Source organism: Barbatula barbatula (genome assembly GCF_947034865.1).
Source record: "Barbatula barbatula genome assembly, chromosome: 17".
Taxonomy (NCBI): Eukaryota; Metazoa; Chordata; class Actinopteri; order Cypriniformes; family Nemacheilidae; genus Barbatula; species Barbatula barbatula.
This window is the reverse complement of record NC_136780.1, coordinates 928,993-942,082: the sequence shown is the minus strand read 5'-3', so window position 1 is coordinate 942,082 and position 13,090 is coordinate 928,993. Positions and strand designations below refer to the sequence as shown.

At 39.2% G+C, this 13,090-nt stretch overlaps 1 protein-coding gene across 6 annotated transcripts in view; it reads left to right on the top strand.

The window, feature by feature from the left end:
• Positions 1-4,131: 4,131 nt before the first annotated feature.
• LOC306906318 (cyclin-dependent kinase-like 5) overlaps positions 4,132-13,090 on the top strand; it is a 28,433-nt gene continuing 19,474 nt past the window's right edge. For 3 of the 6 annotated variants that reach the window (XM_079477617.1, XM_079477614.1, XM_079477618.1), the window contains exons 1-2: positions 4,132-4,321; positions 8,387-8,421. In XM_079477617.1, coding sequence (XP_079333743.1) covers positions 4,258-4,321; positions 8,387-8,421 — 99 coding nt within the window. In that variant the 5' untranslated portion in view covers positions 4,132-4,257. The remainder of the gene's footprint in view (positions 4,322-8,386; positions 8,422-13,090) is intronic. The other 3 variants (XM_079477619.1, XM_079477615.1, XM_079477616.1) reach the window with 1 other exon arrangement.

The window sequence follows — 13,090 nt, the reverse complement described above, 5'->3', positions numbered from 1 at the left end:
AGCTCGGCTCACTGCGACGCCAAACCAAAATACCGCCGTCCACGCACACAGTCATCAAGATGTGCGTGTATGTGCACAGTGATGCTTTCACGCGTTAGTCATGTGTGTGGACATGTATGTATGCACTAAACTCTCATTGCTCTGCGTTACCAATACTCTATTATTGCTCTATTTAGACATGAAACCTCCACAGTTTAGTTTTCTGAACTCGTGTATTGTGTTACGACATTAACATTTCATACATCATTCTTTTATATAGCAGTTTGTATTGTACCTCGTTGTATTGTTGTGTCAGCTATGCGAATATATTCATACAGATGTGGGCACACCTGGCAAGATGACCGCCCGGATCGCATGACACTTTTAGAAAGCCTAGAATGGCTCATATTGTAGTGTGTGAAAAATACAATCTGACTACCCGCCTGCCATTTCAATGTTGACTTTATTGGCCTTAAAGGGATACTCCCCCCAAAAATGAAAATTCGTCACAACAGAAGTTGTTTCAAATCTGTATAAATGTCTTTGTTCTGGTGAACGCAAAGAAGGATACTTGGGGAAAGGGGGTAGCAACTGACTTTTCTATTCTGGGACATCATTGACGACCGTAGGAGGCAAAATTACAATGCTAGTCAAAAGAAGAGTTGTTTGCTTTCCTCATTTTGTGTTCAACAACAATCGTTTCTACTACGGTAGTCAATGGTGTCCAAGAATTGTCATTTTTATCAAATATATCTTTGTGTATTCACCAGAACAAAGACATTTTTACAGGTTAGGAACAACTCGAGGGCGAGTAGTTGATGACAGAACTTTCCTCAGTAATTTTACTGTGGTCTTGTGCCTACTGTATAGTGCTTCGGTGAAGATTTAGAAATGGATGAATAACTCGAGCGTGTGGCCTGATGTATTACTGCAAACCCTTCACGTAACAGTAAACACTCGCAAACTGTAATTGATGTCGATCAAAGCGTCCTTCCATGTTGCAAGTTTAAAGGAACAGTTACATTTCCGTCATCATTTATTCACTCTCATGTGCATGCGACTCTTTGGAATAGATATTTGGAGAAATGTCTTAGTGGTTTTGTGGGAGTCGATGATGTTCAGTGTTAAAAGATCTTCTTTTGAGTTTCAAAGAAGTCATATATGTAAAGAGAGCCAACAAGTGATGGCGAATTATCCCTTACAAAGGACGTAAGATGTCAGTTGGACGTTATCCACATACACCACCGGTCTTCCTTTCAAGAAGCAGATCTGTTTTTCTTTGGTTTGTAATAGTATATTAATCTTTTTAAGAAGGAGTCATCAGTTTTGCTGTATGTCTTCAGGAATGAACCCTGACACATGGAGTTAGTTGTCAGCCGTGGATCAGGAGGTGTTGTTCTGTTGGAATGCTTTGTAAAAACAACTCATCTTTTGTTTTGACACATCTCAAAAACTTGTTCTAGACGAGCATAGGAATCTTTCTGCTGTTATTACTGAATACTGACTCCGTCTCTTATCTTACGGTTGTGTTTCAATACTTTTACATTAGTGATGCGCGGGTCAGGTTTTTTTCCAACCCTGCTTTTATGAAATGATCTGGCCCGCCCCGCACCACTGTATCTATTTTTACAACCCGCCCCTCACTCACTCACTTCTATTAAATAGGCATTGTAATGTAAATGAAAATGTCATTATTTCAGCCTTAAAGTGCTTGGAAACCATCATTAGATTACACACGTATCCGATACTAGAGCTGTTGTCTCCTTCTACAACTATTTCCGAGAACCGGTCTCAGTCTTTAGATTTAGCAGCATGACCTTCTTTTCTTTTAATGATGTAAATTCCCGACCTTAAATTCTCCCGCACCTCATCTTCCATCTTCACTTTCTTATTTCTCTGTTTGTTTTGTTGTGGCTGGCAGCGGGAGCTGCTTTGCGCTTTCGTGACGTGAGGCCAAAGGTTAGGGGACATCACGCAAGTTACGTTGCTACGTAGGCCTATGTAACCTTATCAAAGAACCTAATCAAATATGAACATATATATTCCCAAATAATTTATATAGGTTATAGGGAAATTTGCACGCAACACACATGGGTTATTTTATATTGTTTAAATGACCAGTCCTGTGAAATAACGTGACGATTTCTTTCCCCGACCCGTGGTTTATGAGACGACCCGCGCATCACTATTTTACATCACTTCCTTCATATGACCAGTTGAAAATTTGGACTCATTCATCATCAGCATAAAGATCAAGTTTTTGTTAAGACGACAAAGATAAAGCTCAACTGTTTAGTGATCCCTGTGTGTTTTAAGTATTTGTTTTGTAAGCAGCGACTGTCTGACTCGACGTTGACTAGTTTCTTTAAAAGCCTGCGTTGAATGTTTTCTCATAACGCTCTGGTTCTTACAGAACATTAGCAGATTCATGGCCGAACATGTCTGTTCTGCAGAAGTGCAAAGTGGCCTTTATTTCCACCGTACTTTTATTGTCTGTTATTTTGGACGTTTATAGGCCAATGCTGGTATTTTTAGATCATTTCAAAGCGGCGTGATTGAGTTGTTGTGTAAAAATCTCCCTACGTGGAAACTTCAGGTTGTTGAGGATGTTCTTGTAGAATCAGAAAGTTGGAGAATGAACTTAGACAAGCTATCAGGTTTATTTCTTCACTTCATCACAACACTCATTTTAGCTCATTTGTTTTATGTGATTGAGAACTTGTTTTATAAAGATTCTGAGGTAACATTACATTAGTTTATGTCTATATGCTAAGATACGTTTTTTCCAAAGTTTGCATATCTGTAAGTCCTAAACTATTACTGTTCAAATACTTTAAATTAACTTTTCTTTTGGAAAGGCCCTATAGTATAAAATCCCAGAGATAAAGGGATCAAAAATTGTATAATTGTACCTACTTTGACTGGCTAAAAACGTTGAATTCAACTGATATTTATTGTATTTAAAGAAAATGTCATTGTCAATTTCATCAAGTCGGGTCTTTCCCTCCAGAAAAGAATGATCAAAATTTGCTTGATTTGAGGGAATGATCCTCTTTTTGTGATCCATTGAGTAAAGAGCGAGGTTGTGAACTTGATGTGTTATCGGTGTAGGTGTTTTTTCATGCCGGGCTCTGTCAGTTTAATATGACTGATATGATGTGTCTGTCTCACTCACTGTTTGACTGTGTGATAGACAGACGTCGTGTTTGTCACACACAGTTTGTCTGTGTTTTGGAGCGAGTCGGAGGTGATGGCATGCTGTACTGTACACACTCCTCAATGCCAAAGGAAACGGGCACACACACACAAAATAAAGACATCCATCTGTTGTCACAGAGACCCGGGGCGTTCTCTTTGAGGATGAGAAAAAAACAACCAAAATAAAACAACACGCACATTTCAAGCACTACCGACCAACCGATGGATACACACTGAGCAAAGACACATCTAGATGTGTTGGGAAAGACCATAGAAAAGAAAAATCGCATAGAAGATCTCTTTAATATCTAGACATCAAAGAGATGAAATGGAGAGCAATAGTCAACAGAGAAGAGACGTCAATATTACTGAAGATCTCAATATGAACTCAAATGTACTCAAATCCAGATTATTTCACCTCTACAATCAACATTCGTTTTACACCTCGATACTTTGATTCTCTTTTATTTCTTTAATCGATTCTGTAACATTTTAGATTGACAAATCATCTTTGACCTTCACTGTATTTTGTCAGGTCTTCTTTTGAAGGTCATATAGTGTTATGATGGTTTTGAGATGTTTCTAGTCGCAACGAGACGTGTCTCTGTGTCGCGCGGCTCAATTCTTCAGCCGTCAGGTTTTATCTGTCCGTCTGGATGTTGTTCTTGTGTCAGCATGTCTCATCTCGTCTCTGTTTTTCACTTTAGTGTGTTGCTCTTTCGCAGTGTGAATGCTCTTCTCCTCTAAACTGTTTATTTATAGCTGCATTGTAATTATCTGTGACCCGCACACGCACAAACACTTATCCGTGCCGCCACACATGAAACCCAACGCCTTCACTGCCACCAGATGATGGAGAATGTTTGCAAATATCATTCCATCAGAAAAGAAAACATCTTACATGAGATCTCCTTAATGTCTCGTTTATTTCTCTTTTATTTAACGTTTCTACAGGTTTGTGTGTGTGATGGGCTCATGGTGATCGTACGCTTTCTGTGAAATTATGTACCAGGTCCCCCCATGCCAGCCCGTAACCACGACGACCACTCGCCTCCTTGAGCCGCTCCTCTGTTCGACTGGATGAGGAACCCGGCCTCAGGTGATGTCATGCACAGGTTCGAGGTTCTTGGGATCGTGGGTGAAGGCGAGTATCGTTTTAATCATTTTAATCAGCATTTCTTACTTGTTTCCTTTTGTGTGTCAAGATATTCCTGAAAAGAAAATGAATTTCCTTCAGAGGCAAAGCCGTATCGAGACGTTCTGAGAGTTTAAATACTTTTCTGAATTTATTTGCAAATTAAATCGTTTCTTGTTTTAAGCGCAAACCTCACTCGATTGAGAAAAACATATTTGCCAGCGGGGAATCATTTTGATTTCAATATTTTCACCATCTCTGAATGTTATCTTGTTTTAGGGATGTTAAGATATTGCAGCTGGAACTAAACCAAAACTGCAGAAACTGCACATATTTCACAATGACTTCTTGACGATTTTTCGGCTTCTCTTTTCTGTCCTGTAAATCCCATCATTTGCCATTCGCAGATGCTTGAAAAAAATACTTAAAGCCACAAAATGGAAGAATTTTGTTGTGAAATATCCCAAAATCACTTGATATATTTCATGCAGTCGTGTACTTACATGATCCCAAATGTTCCCAAGAATGTGCAGATCCAGAGAAATTCCTATTTAAACTAAAGTCCCGTCTCTTGTCTCTCTTGTGTTTGTCTCATATCAGTGACTTAATATCCGCTGCTCCTCACGACCCTCAGTTTCCGGCTGTAGAAACTACGGCAGAAGTGCTTATACAGCATCTGTTGTTCTGTTATTATTGATCACGATTACTCTTTGGTGACTAAAGGAAACACTGTTAGGACTCTGTCCTTCCTGTCTCGAGCTTTCTAGCCATGACATTGCCACGTCTTTCGGGTTTCTGTTGTATTATGTGTGGAGACACGTGGCTTTATGTTGTTACTTGACGCCACGTGTCTTCCTGTTATGTCTCTCAGCCCCACCCTACTATCTCCTGTAATTTCTTAAGGGTTTCATTCCCATCGTCTGTTTTGTGTTTCACCTTCGTTAGGGTTTTATTACCATCACCTGGTTAGTTGTTTCACTCTCGTTATGGTTTCATTCCAATCCCCTGTCACCACTCTCCCCATGTAATCACTCCTCGTTAGTGTCTCCCTTTATATAGTCTCAGTTTCTCTCTGTTCAGTGTCGGTGCATGTCTAGTGTTTATGCTCAACACGGATGTCTTGCCATTGGATTACATGTTGTTCCTGTTCCAGTTTGTAGATGTATTATTTCATTTTTCTTATACCCTTGTTTTGTCCCCCTCGTGGGAAGTGTTTGTTTTCTAGTGTTTTCTAGTGTTTTCTTTGTGCTTGTTTTCCCCATTGTGGGTCTTTCATTTAATAAAAGTTTGTTTTATTAACTTTTCGTCTGCCTGCATCTGGGTTCTGTCCAAGCCATTTTGTGACAAACACAAACAAGCGTAAACGTAGTTTACTTTTTAAACAACAACTGTATGACTGTTTTAAACACGTTAAACTGTGTAGCATTACGCTACTCTGTGTAGCATTACGCTACCAAATCAATCGTTAAAGTCCAATATCATTCGCGGGCTAACGTAGCTTTACATTCCACGTTTCTTGTAAGATAATTCATCAAATCAATTACCTCGTCCGTGAACATGATAAGTGATGTACATACGCCTCTGGATGGTGAAAACCGCATGTCCCATAATTCCTCTCTCATACACAACGTAATTTAGCTTCGCCTTTTGTTGTCGTTTTGAAAGTGCATCATCTAGTCTCTCTCTCTCCGTCGCTCTTAAATTAAAATTCATACCGTCATTCTGCCATGCCGTTGACTATGGACAGGAATATTTTTGTTATAAACAAAATATTTATTAGAATGATGAGAATTAATGTAATAAATATGATGAAAAGTGTTTGTATTGTCTTCAGGTAATAATGCTTAAGACTTATTGAGAGAAGAGAGACTCATGCCCATATGCATCAACATTTTGTGTGCCAGTGTTTGGAAGAGTTTGTGGCAAGCTGTCTGTGTGTGTTGGCTGTATGTGTGTTTGACACGGTGTGTGTGATGGGCTGTTTGTGTGTGTAATTGGCTGTGTGTGTATGTTTGTCCGTCCGTGTGTGTGTGTGTGTGTGTCGTGCTGTGTGTTCAGCTGTCAGTAGATTAGTTTCTAGTGTCTCTGTTGGCCATCCGTCTCTTGATCTCTCTCTTCAGCTGTTCTTCTTTATCTTCTCTCATATTCAGCATCCATCACCTGTCCTCTCCTCTCACAGCCGACAGAAAACCACTCGACATAAATCAGATAATCCAACACTGACGGAAACTCTCGCTGCATGTTGCTCCAATAAAAACAGGTCACCGAGTTCCACTTTTGTGCCAGTTGAGGGTTTATGGCCTCGTTTTCTTCTCATCCTCATTCCAGCTCTGAAGAAAGCAGGTTACCTCTGATACACCTGAAGATCAGCTCATAAACACCAGCTTTGACATTCACATTCGTGTCACGCTCTTTCTCCTCGCCTCAGACACGTGTCATTCTTTTCTGATTGGCTGGAGCGGTGGAATGTGATGTAAAGATCATGTAGTGGATTTTATCCCGTCAAGTGAGCCAATCAGACCTTCACACCGCAGGATGTTATTTTGGTACCTCTTCCTCTCGCATCAGTGCGAGATGATGTCATTACATTTGCGAAGAGAAGAATGAACTGAGAACCAGCAGAGCTTGAGACGATCCCGGAGGGAATGGTTTTATTTCTCTCTTGTTTCGCTGACGTTCTCATCTTTATTATGCACCAATTTTGTCACTTGTGTTTCTCTTAAACTGTTTGAGATATTGAGACAAAATGGCACACACACATCTCTGACTTCTGTAGACTTTGGGATTAATAGGTTCTCTTCTCCATTGAACACACGTGTCTGTTTCGTAGGAGAAACATCAGCGTCTCCATTTGTTCTCATCGCTGTCTGGAAGAAACGATTATGATTTGAAGGAGTTCTGATGTGATTTGTCTCCATCAGAAGATGCAGCTGTCGAAATGATCGTGTCTTTATTAAACGGTGTTCTATTATTCATGACACTGAAGTGATGGAATCTCATTATCTCTGAATGTGAATCATCTCTTTATCATTAATAGTCACATGATTTATCCTGACCAGTGAAGTCAAACCACTTTCCACCAGAACAAATCCAGTTTAGCGTCTCCACAGCTTCTAAATCATCCAGATGAAACTCGTCTGAACATCTAGTCCTGTACAAAGGACGTCTTATGTTGATCAATTCTTTATCGTATTTGATCAATTGCTAATTTACTTAAAAGTCTTTATTTTTATTTGATTAATTCTTTACTTAATTAAATATTGAGATATTTATGTATCTTTCTGGTTATTCATTCATTCTTTTATTCTTTATTTATTTCTTTGTTTTGTATTTTGCTCTATGTTTAATTATTTTCATTTATTTGTATTCTCTCTCTCGCTCGCTGTGAGTAAACAAGAACATGTCTAGAAAGTTGACCGTATGCATTATTAGGACCAGCAGTATGTAAAATTAACATGACATATGGTTTTCGAGGATGAGGGCATGTCACACAACCTGTCCATGTTGGCATGAGTCTGATTCGTCTGATTCTGCCAAGTGGCATATGAATTTGTCGCTTCCGTGAGTTCTGTAATCGTGAGCTGTGATTGGACACAGGGATGGGTTTTTCTCTCTTTTAAACCCTTATGAGTATCTTTATTTTCCTGTTCTAACTACACATGACGATATGTTTGTAAGCAGTGTTTGATCAATACACTGGACAATTTCACGGTTCTTCTGTTCCTCTGTTCTGCAGGTCATGAGGGACTGTTGATTTGTGCTTCAGATATATATGCACAGTATATGTGTATATATATATATATATAATCTCTAATGCCAGAACATGACAGAAACATTGTTTTTGCTAAACACGTTGTTGAAATAAACTCTTGACAGTAAGCGCAAACGGACATCTCTGTCTGGTGGTGACCGCAGGTAAACGTGTAAATCAAAGCCTCCTGTTTTCTTCTGTCCTTCCTCTTCTGACACAAAGCACTCTTTGGGTTTTGGCACAGTTGCATGCATTTACTCAGAATAAAGACGGGGCGATGGGTGAAATCTCATGCTCTCTCTCTCTCTCTCTCTGTCACACAGGAGCCTATGGTGTGGTCTTAAAGTGCAGACAAAAGGTAAGATCCCTCCAGTATTTTTGGGGTTCATTATGATAGATGACTTCAGATATACTCCCTGTTACTTTGTTCAAACTGTGTCCACAAAATAAAATTTAGAGTAAAAAAGGACGAGCTGGATAGAAAGCACAATAACGCTTACATTTATCAACCAACTTCAATTTTCTTTGAATGATTCTTGTACTGTAAAACCTCTGTGATATACTTCCAATAAATGATGGTATTATCCATGCTTTTGAGTTTACACAATTTCGTAAGACAATAAATGATAAAAGTCTAATATTATATTGAAAAAATTGTTTTACTGTCACTATCCAGGTGATGAATAACTGAAGATAAAATATTTGTAGACTCGAATGTAAATGTTCAGCTCTCATGTGTTCATGATGAAACAAAGTGTTCAATGTGGTGTCTAAGGATGCCTATATAGTGCATTATAGCATATCCCACAAAGCATTGCATTTTACCTTCATTTGTATTTAAGTCCTGTAGATTTATAAACATTCTTTAAGATGAGGGGTGTGTAGCACATCACAGTTTGAATCATTTATCACTGGATACTATGCAGTGTACAGTATGGCTTAGTAAGCGGTGCGCTGGTGTCTGTTCAGATCAGAGGTAGTAACAGACTAGTAACAGGTTTCAGATCAGTGCAAACAGAAAGCGCTGGTGATGTGACATATGGTGAGTTTAGTTATTAATATCTCCTCCGGTTATGAGCAGCTCGGCGGTCCAGAGACAGATGGAGTCACTGTGACGGCCATAGCCTCACTCTGTTAACACCACATGTCTCTCTCTCCCTCTCTCTCTCTCTCTCCCTCTCTCTCTCTCTCTCTCTCTTTCTCTCTCTCGTTGGGTTACACTGTGAACTGATCTGATCTCTTGTTGAAGGTCATTGGTTTGTTTCCAGCGTGTGAAACTCAAACACAAAGTGTCAGTCTTGTTTTTATAGATGATATCCTTTCATTGTTTTATTTTGTACTTAGTTTTGTATTTAGTTTTAAGCACAAATCTGAGATTTATCTGTTTTATACTAATTGTATAAGAAAGCATCAGATGACATCGAATGATGCTTTAAGAATCTTGCTTGAAGGGACAGTTCACCCAAAAATGAACATTCTGTCCTCATTTACTCAAATCTCTATACATTTATTTGTTCTGTGACATCATCCACCCACCATAGTAGATCGAAGTTTTTATATTTTTTGGTCTAGTTAAATACATTTTATATTTTTTTGGTCTGTAAGAAATGAGAGATTTTTGCTAGACAAACCTTTAGTTTTTTTATTGATCCAAAAAATACCATTATAGTAGCCTTTAATGAGGACACATTAAGTGAAACACTGCATTTCTTATGCTTCAAGAAACACTAAACGCATTTTTGTTTTTTTGATTGTATATAATAAACACAAATCTATATTTAATACAATGAAGTGGATTGTTTGGATATGCTGAATGTAGTACATTTAGAGTAGGGTTATGGTTAAAATGTGTTTTTGTTTGTGTGTATTTGAGCAAAACTACAACAATTGTAGAATTCTACAAAATTGTAAAAATGCAAGTTTCTTTTAGGGTTAGAGTGTTCATAATAAGTAGCTGTGTACAAAAACTAGAAGTCTGTAAAATATCCTCATTTAGACGTGTGTGCTCACGTGTGTTTGTGTAGTGATGCATAGAAACTAAACGTGTGTTAGTCTGTGTTTGCGTGCACGCTCGCGTGTGTGTCTGTGTTTGCGTGCACGCTTTTGTGTGTGTGTGTGTCTTTGTGTGTGCTTGCGTGCACGCTCGCGTGTGTGTGCTTGCATGGAAGCTTGCGTGTGTGTGTCTGTGTGTGTGTGCTTGCGTGCATGCTCACGTGTGTGTCTGTGTGTGTGTGTGTGTGCTTGCGTGCATGCTCACGTGTGTGTCTGTGTGTGTGCTTGCGTGCACGCTCGCGCGTGTGTGTCTGTTTGTGTGTGCTTGCGTGTGTGTGTGCTTGTGTGTGTGTGTGCTTGTGTGTCTGCTTGCGTGCACGCTCGTGTGTGTGTGTGTGTGTGCTTGCGTGCACGCTCGTGTGTGTGTGTGTGTGCTTGCGTGCACGCTCATGTGTGTGTCTGTGTGTGTGTGTGTGCTTGCGTGCACGCTTGTGTGTGTGTGTGTGTGTGTGTGCTTGCGTGCACGCTCGTGTGTGTGTGTGTGTGCTTGCGTGTGTGTGTGCTTGCGTGCACGCTCGCGTGTGTCTGTGTGCACGTGTAGTGACGCAGCTGCTTATTAGATAGAATCAGATGTAAACGGTCTCACTCTTGAAATATCATGTTTAAAATTTACACTGAATCTGATACAGTGCCAACACAGCTGCACCCAAGAACCGGTCCATTACACACACACACACACACACACGCACACAAGCTGGATTGCTAATTTTAGGGTGCACTCAGTAATTTTATGGTTATGTGTTACTAGCCAATAAATTGTGATCTGGGTCTTTATAGCGACACCCATTAGTGTGGATTCAGTAGGGCAAGTGCTCAGATTCAGACGGTGCTAGATAAGCACATGTGTGTCATCCATGTTTTCTACTCCTGTAAATGTCTGATAATGTGAACATGGGAGATGAAATGATGTCATATTCTAATGTTTGAAGAAAACAAACACACTTTTGATAAAAGCACTATTGGAAAACATTTGATTGACTTTGCAGATGTAGTTTGATACCATGTTTGCTTTATAAACACATTTTTACCTTTACTTATTTTAATACTTCAGTACATTAAACATCTAATGCTTTCTTTTGCTCAGGTTAGGAAGAAAAAAAGAAGTACTAGGTTTTTAATTATTATTATAGTTTTTAAGCGTTGAAGGTAAAACATATGTGATATGGACCGTGCTCTTTTAGATTCTCGGCTGTTGTGATTTGACTTCTGAGCTGATCGTGATGATGATGATGATGATTCAGACTCTTCTGTTGTTAATACAGTATAATGACAGGCCTGTCAAAGCATCACGTCTGAAGTGTGAGGTTCAGATAATGACCCGACACACACAGAGACTGTCAGAATCTCATCATCAATCCTTCATCTCTCATTTATACCCGATGTTATAGAGCCATCGAATCAACATTTTCTTTGGTGGGTTTAAGGTTTTGTACTACAAAATTGTTTTCTTTAGGAAAAATAGACATATTGTACTTATCACATGTAAATATTTAAATGCAATAAGGATTAAATGACCAAATGCTTATTGATAGTCCTACTAATAATGGCTCATTGATATTCAAGTCTGATCTCTGTTTCTTGCTGTTGTGTTTGACTTTTTTGTCTCATTGTCTGTTGAACACAGCATGTTTACATTGTGTTTTATGTTTTTTTTAAACTCTGGAGATGAAAGCCTGACACATTTCGATGACATGAAACAAAGTGAATGTTGACTCAGCTGGTTTTTGTCTAGTGGAGGCATCGATGAACAGATTCTGTTCAGCTTTGTTCGAGTCACTTGGGCTTTTTAATGTGTACAATGTAAACTTCATAGCGAAGATCCTTCATTCAGATGTGATGTATTCAACAAAACGTTTTGGTGTCCAGTCCGTCTCGCAAAGTGCTTTGACAAAACGTCCATCGTGGGTACACCGGTTTCTCTTCACTCGTGTCTTGACATGCTGTCGGATGGGTTCATCAAACCTGCACGTCTTGTTTGTGCAGTTCACCGTGATGAATTCTCTCACCATGCACGACCCGACCGTCTCGTGTCAGATGTAGAAGACATCAGGCAAACCTCAGAATACGATGAGAATGGATTCGTAAGAGAGCTATAATGTGTTCAGATGATCACAGACACCAGATCAATGACTGAAATCTGCACTCTTTGTCTGTTTATAATGGACGTTTTGTTTTTGGATGAATGCGAGACGGTTTGTGGACGAGTCTGAACGATATCTGACTTGACGTGTTGTTTAATCTCATCAGAGACGCACAAACTGCTGTAGATTGTGTGTTTAATACTAAACAACAGAGATGAAGAAAGATGCATAAAGTCACAGCTCGATCAAATACCAATATTACATTTACCACGAGCTGCTGTTGTAAGGGATTTCAGAATCCAGATTTGATTCAGTGATCTTCTTGATGATCTTTTGTGTCTTTTGGTCATGAATATGAAGTCTGTGCTGGTGGTTTTGGTTTACTAATAATAACCGATGATACATGGCAGTGTTTAAAGGAAAAGTTCATCATCATAATAACAATCATCTCAGACTTCTTTACTTCAGTGAACTATTCCTCTCACTAGATATTTAGTATTAGGGAAACCTCTAACGTCTTAAGCAGGTTTTTGGCCCAAAGAAAAGAAAGGATTTTGGATGTTTTAAAATGTGAAGAATACGGTATGTGTCATATATTTTCCATTCAGCTTTTAACAGACGCAGACATTATGATGCTTTGCTTCTTCATGTGAGAATGAGGAGAATATGTAGGTCATTGAAATGCGGCCGTGGACTAAACCCTTCTCTTACAAAAGCTATTTATACCCACACTAAAGAGAGAGAGAGAGAGAGAGAGAGAGAGAGAGAGAGACTTTTATTTTCTGGACAGACACAGGCACACACAGAGAGAGAGAGAGAGAGAGAGAGAGAGAGAGAGAGAGAGTAAGTGGGTGTGTGATAGAGATTTACTGTAGATGTAGGTGTGTGCATGTG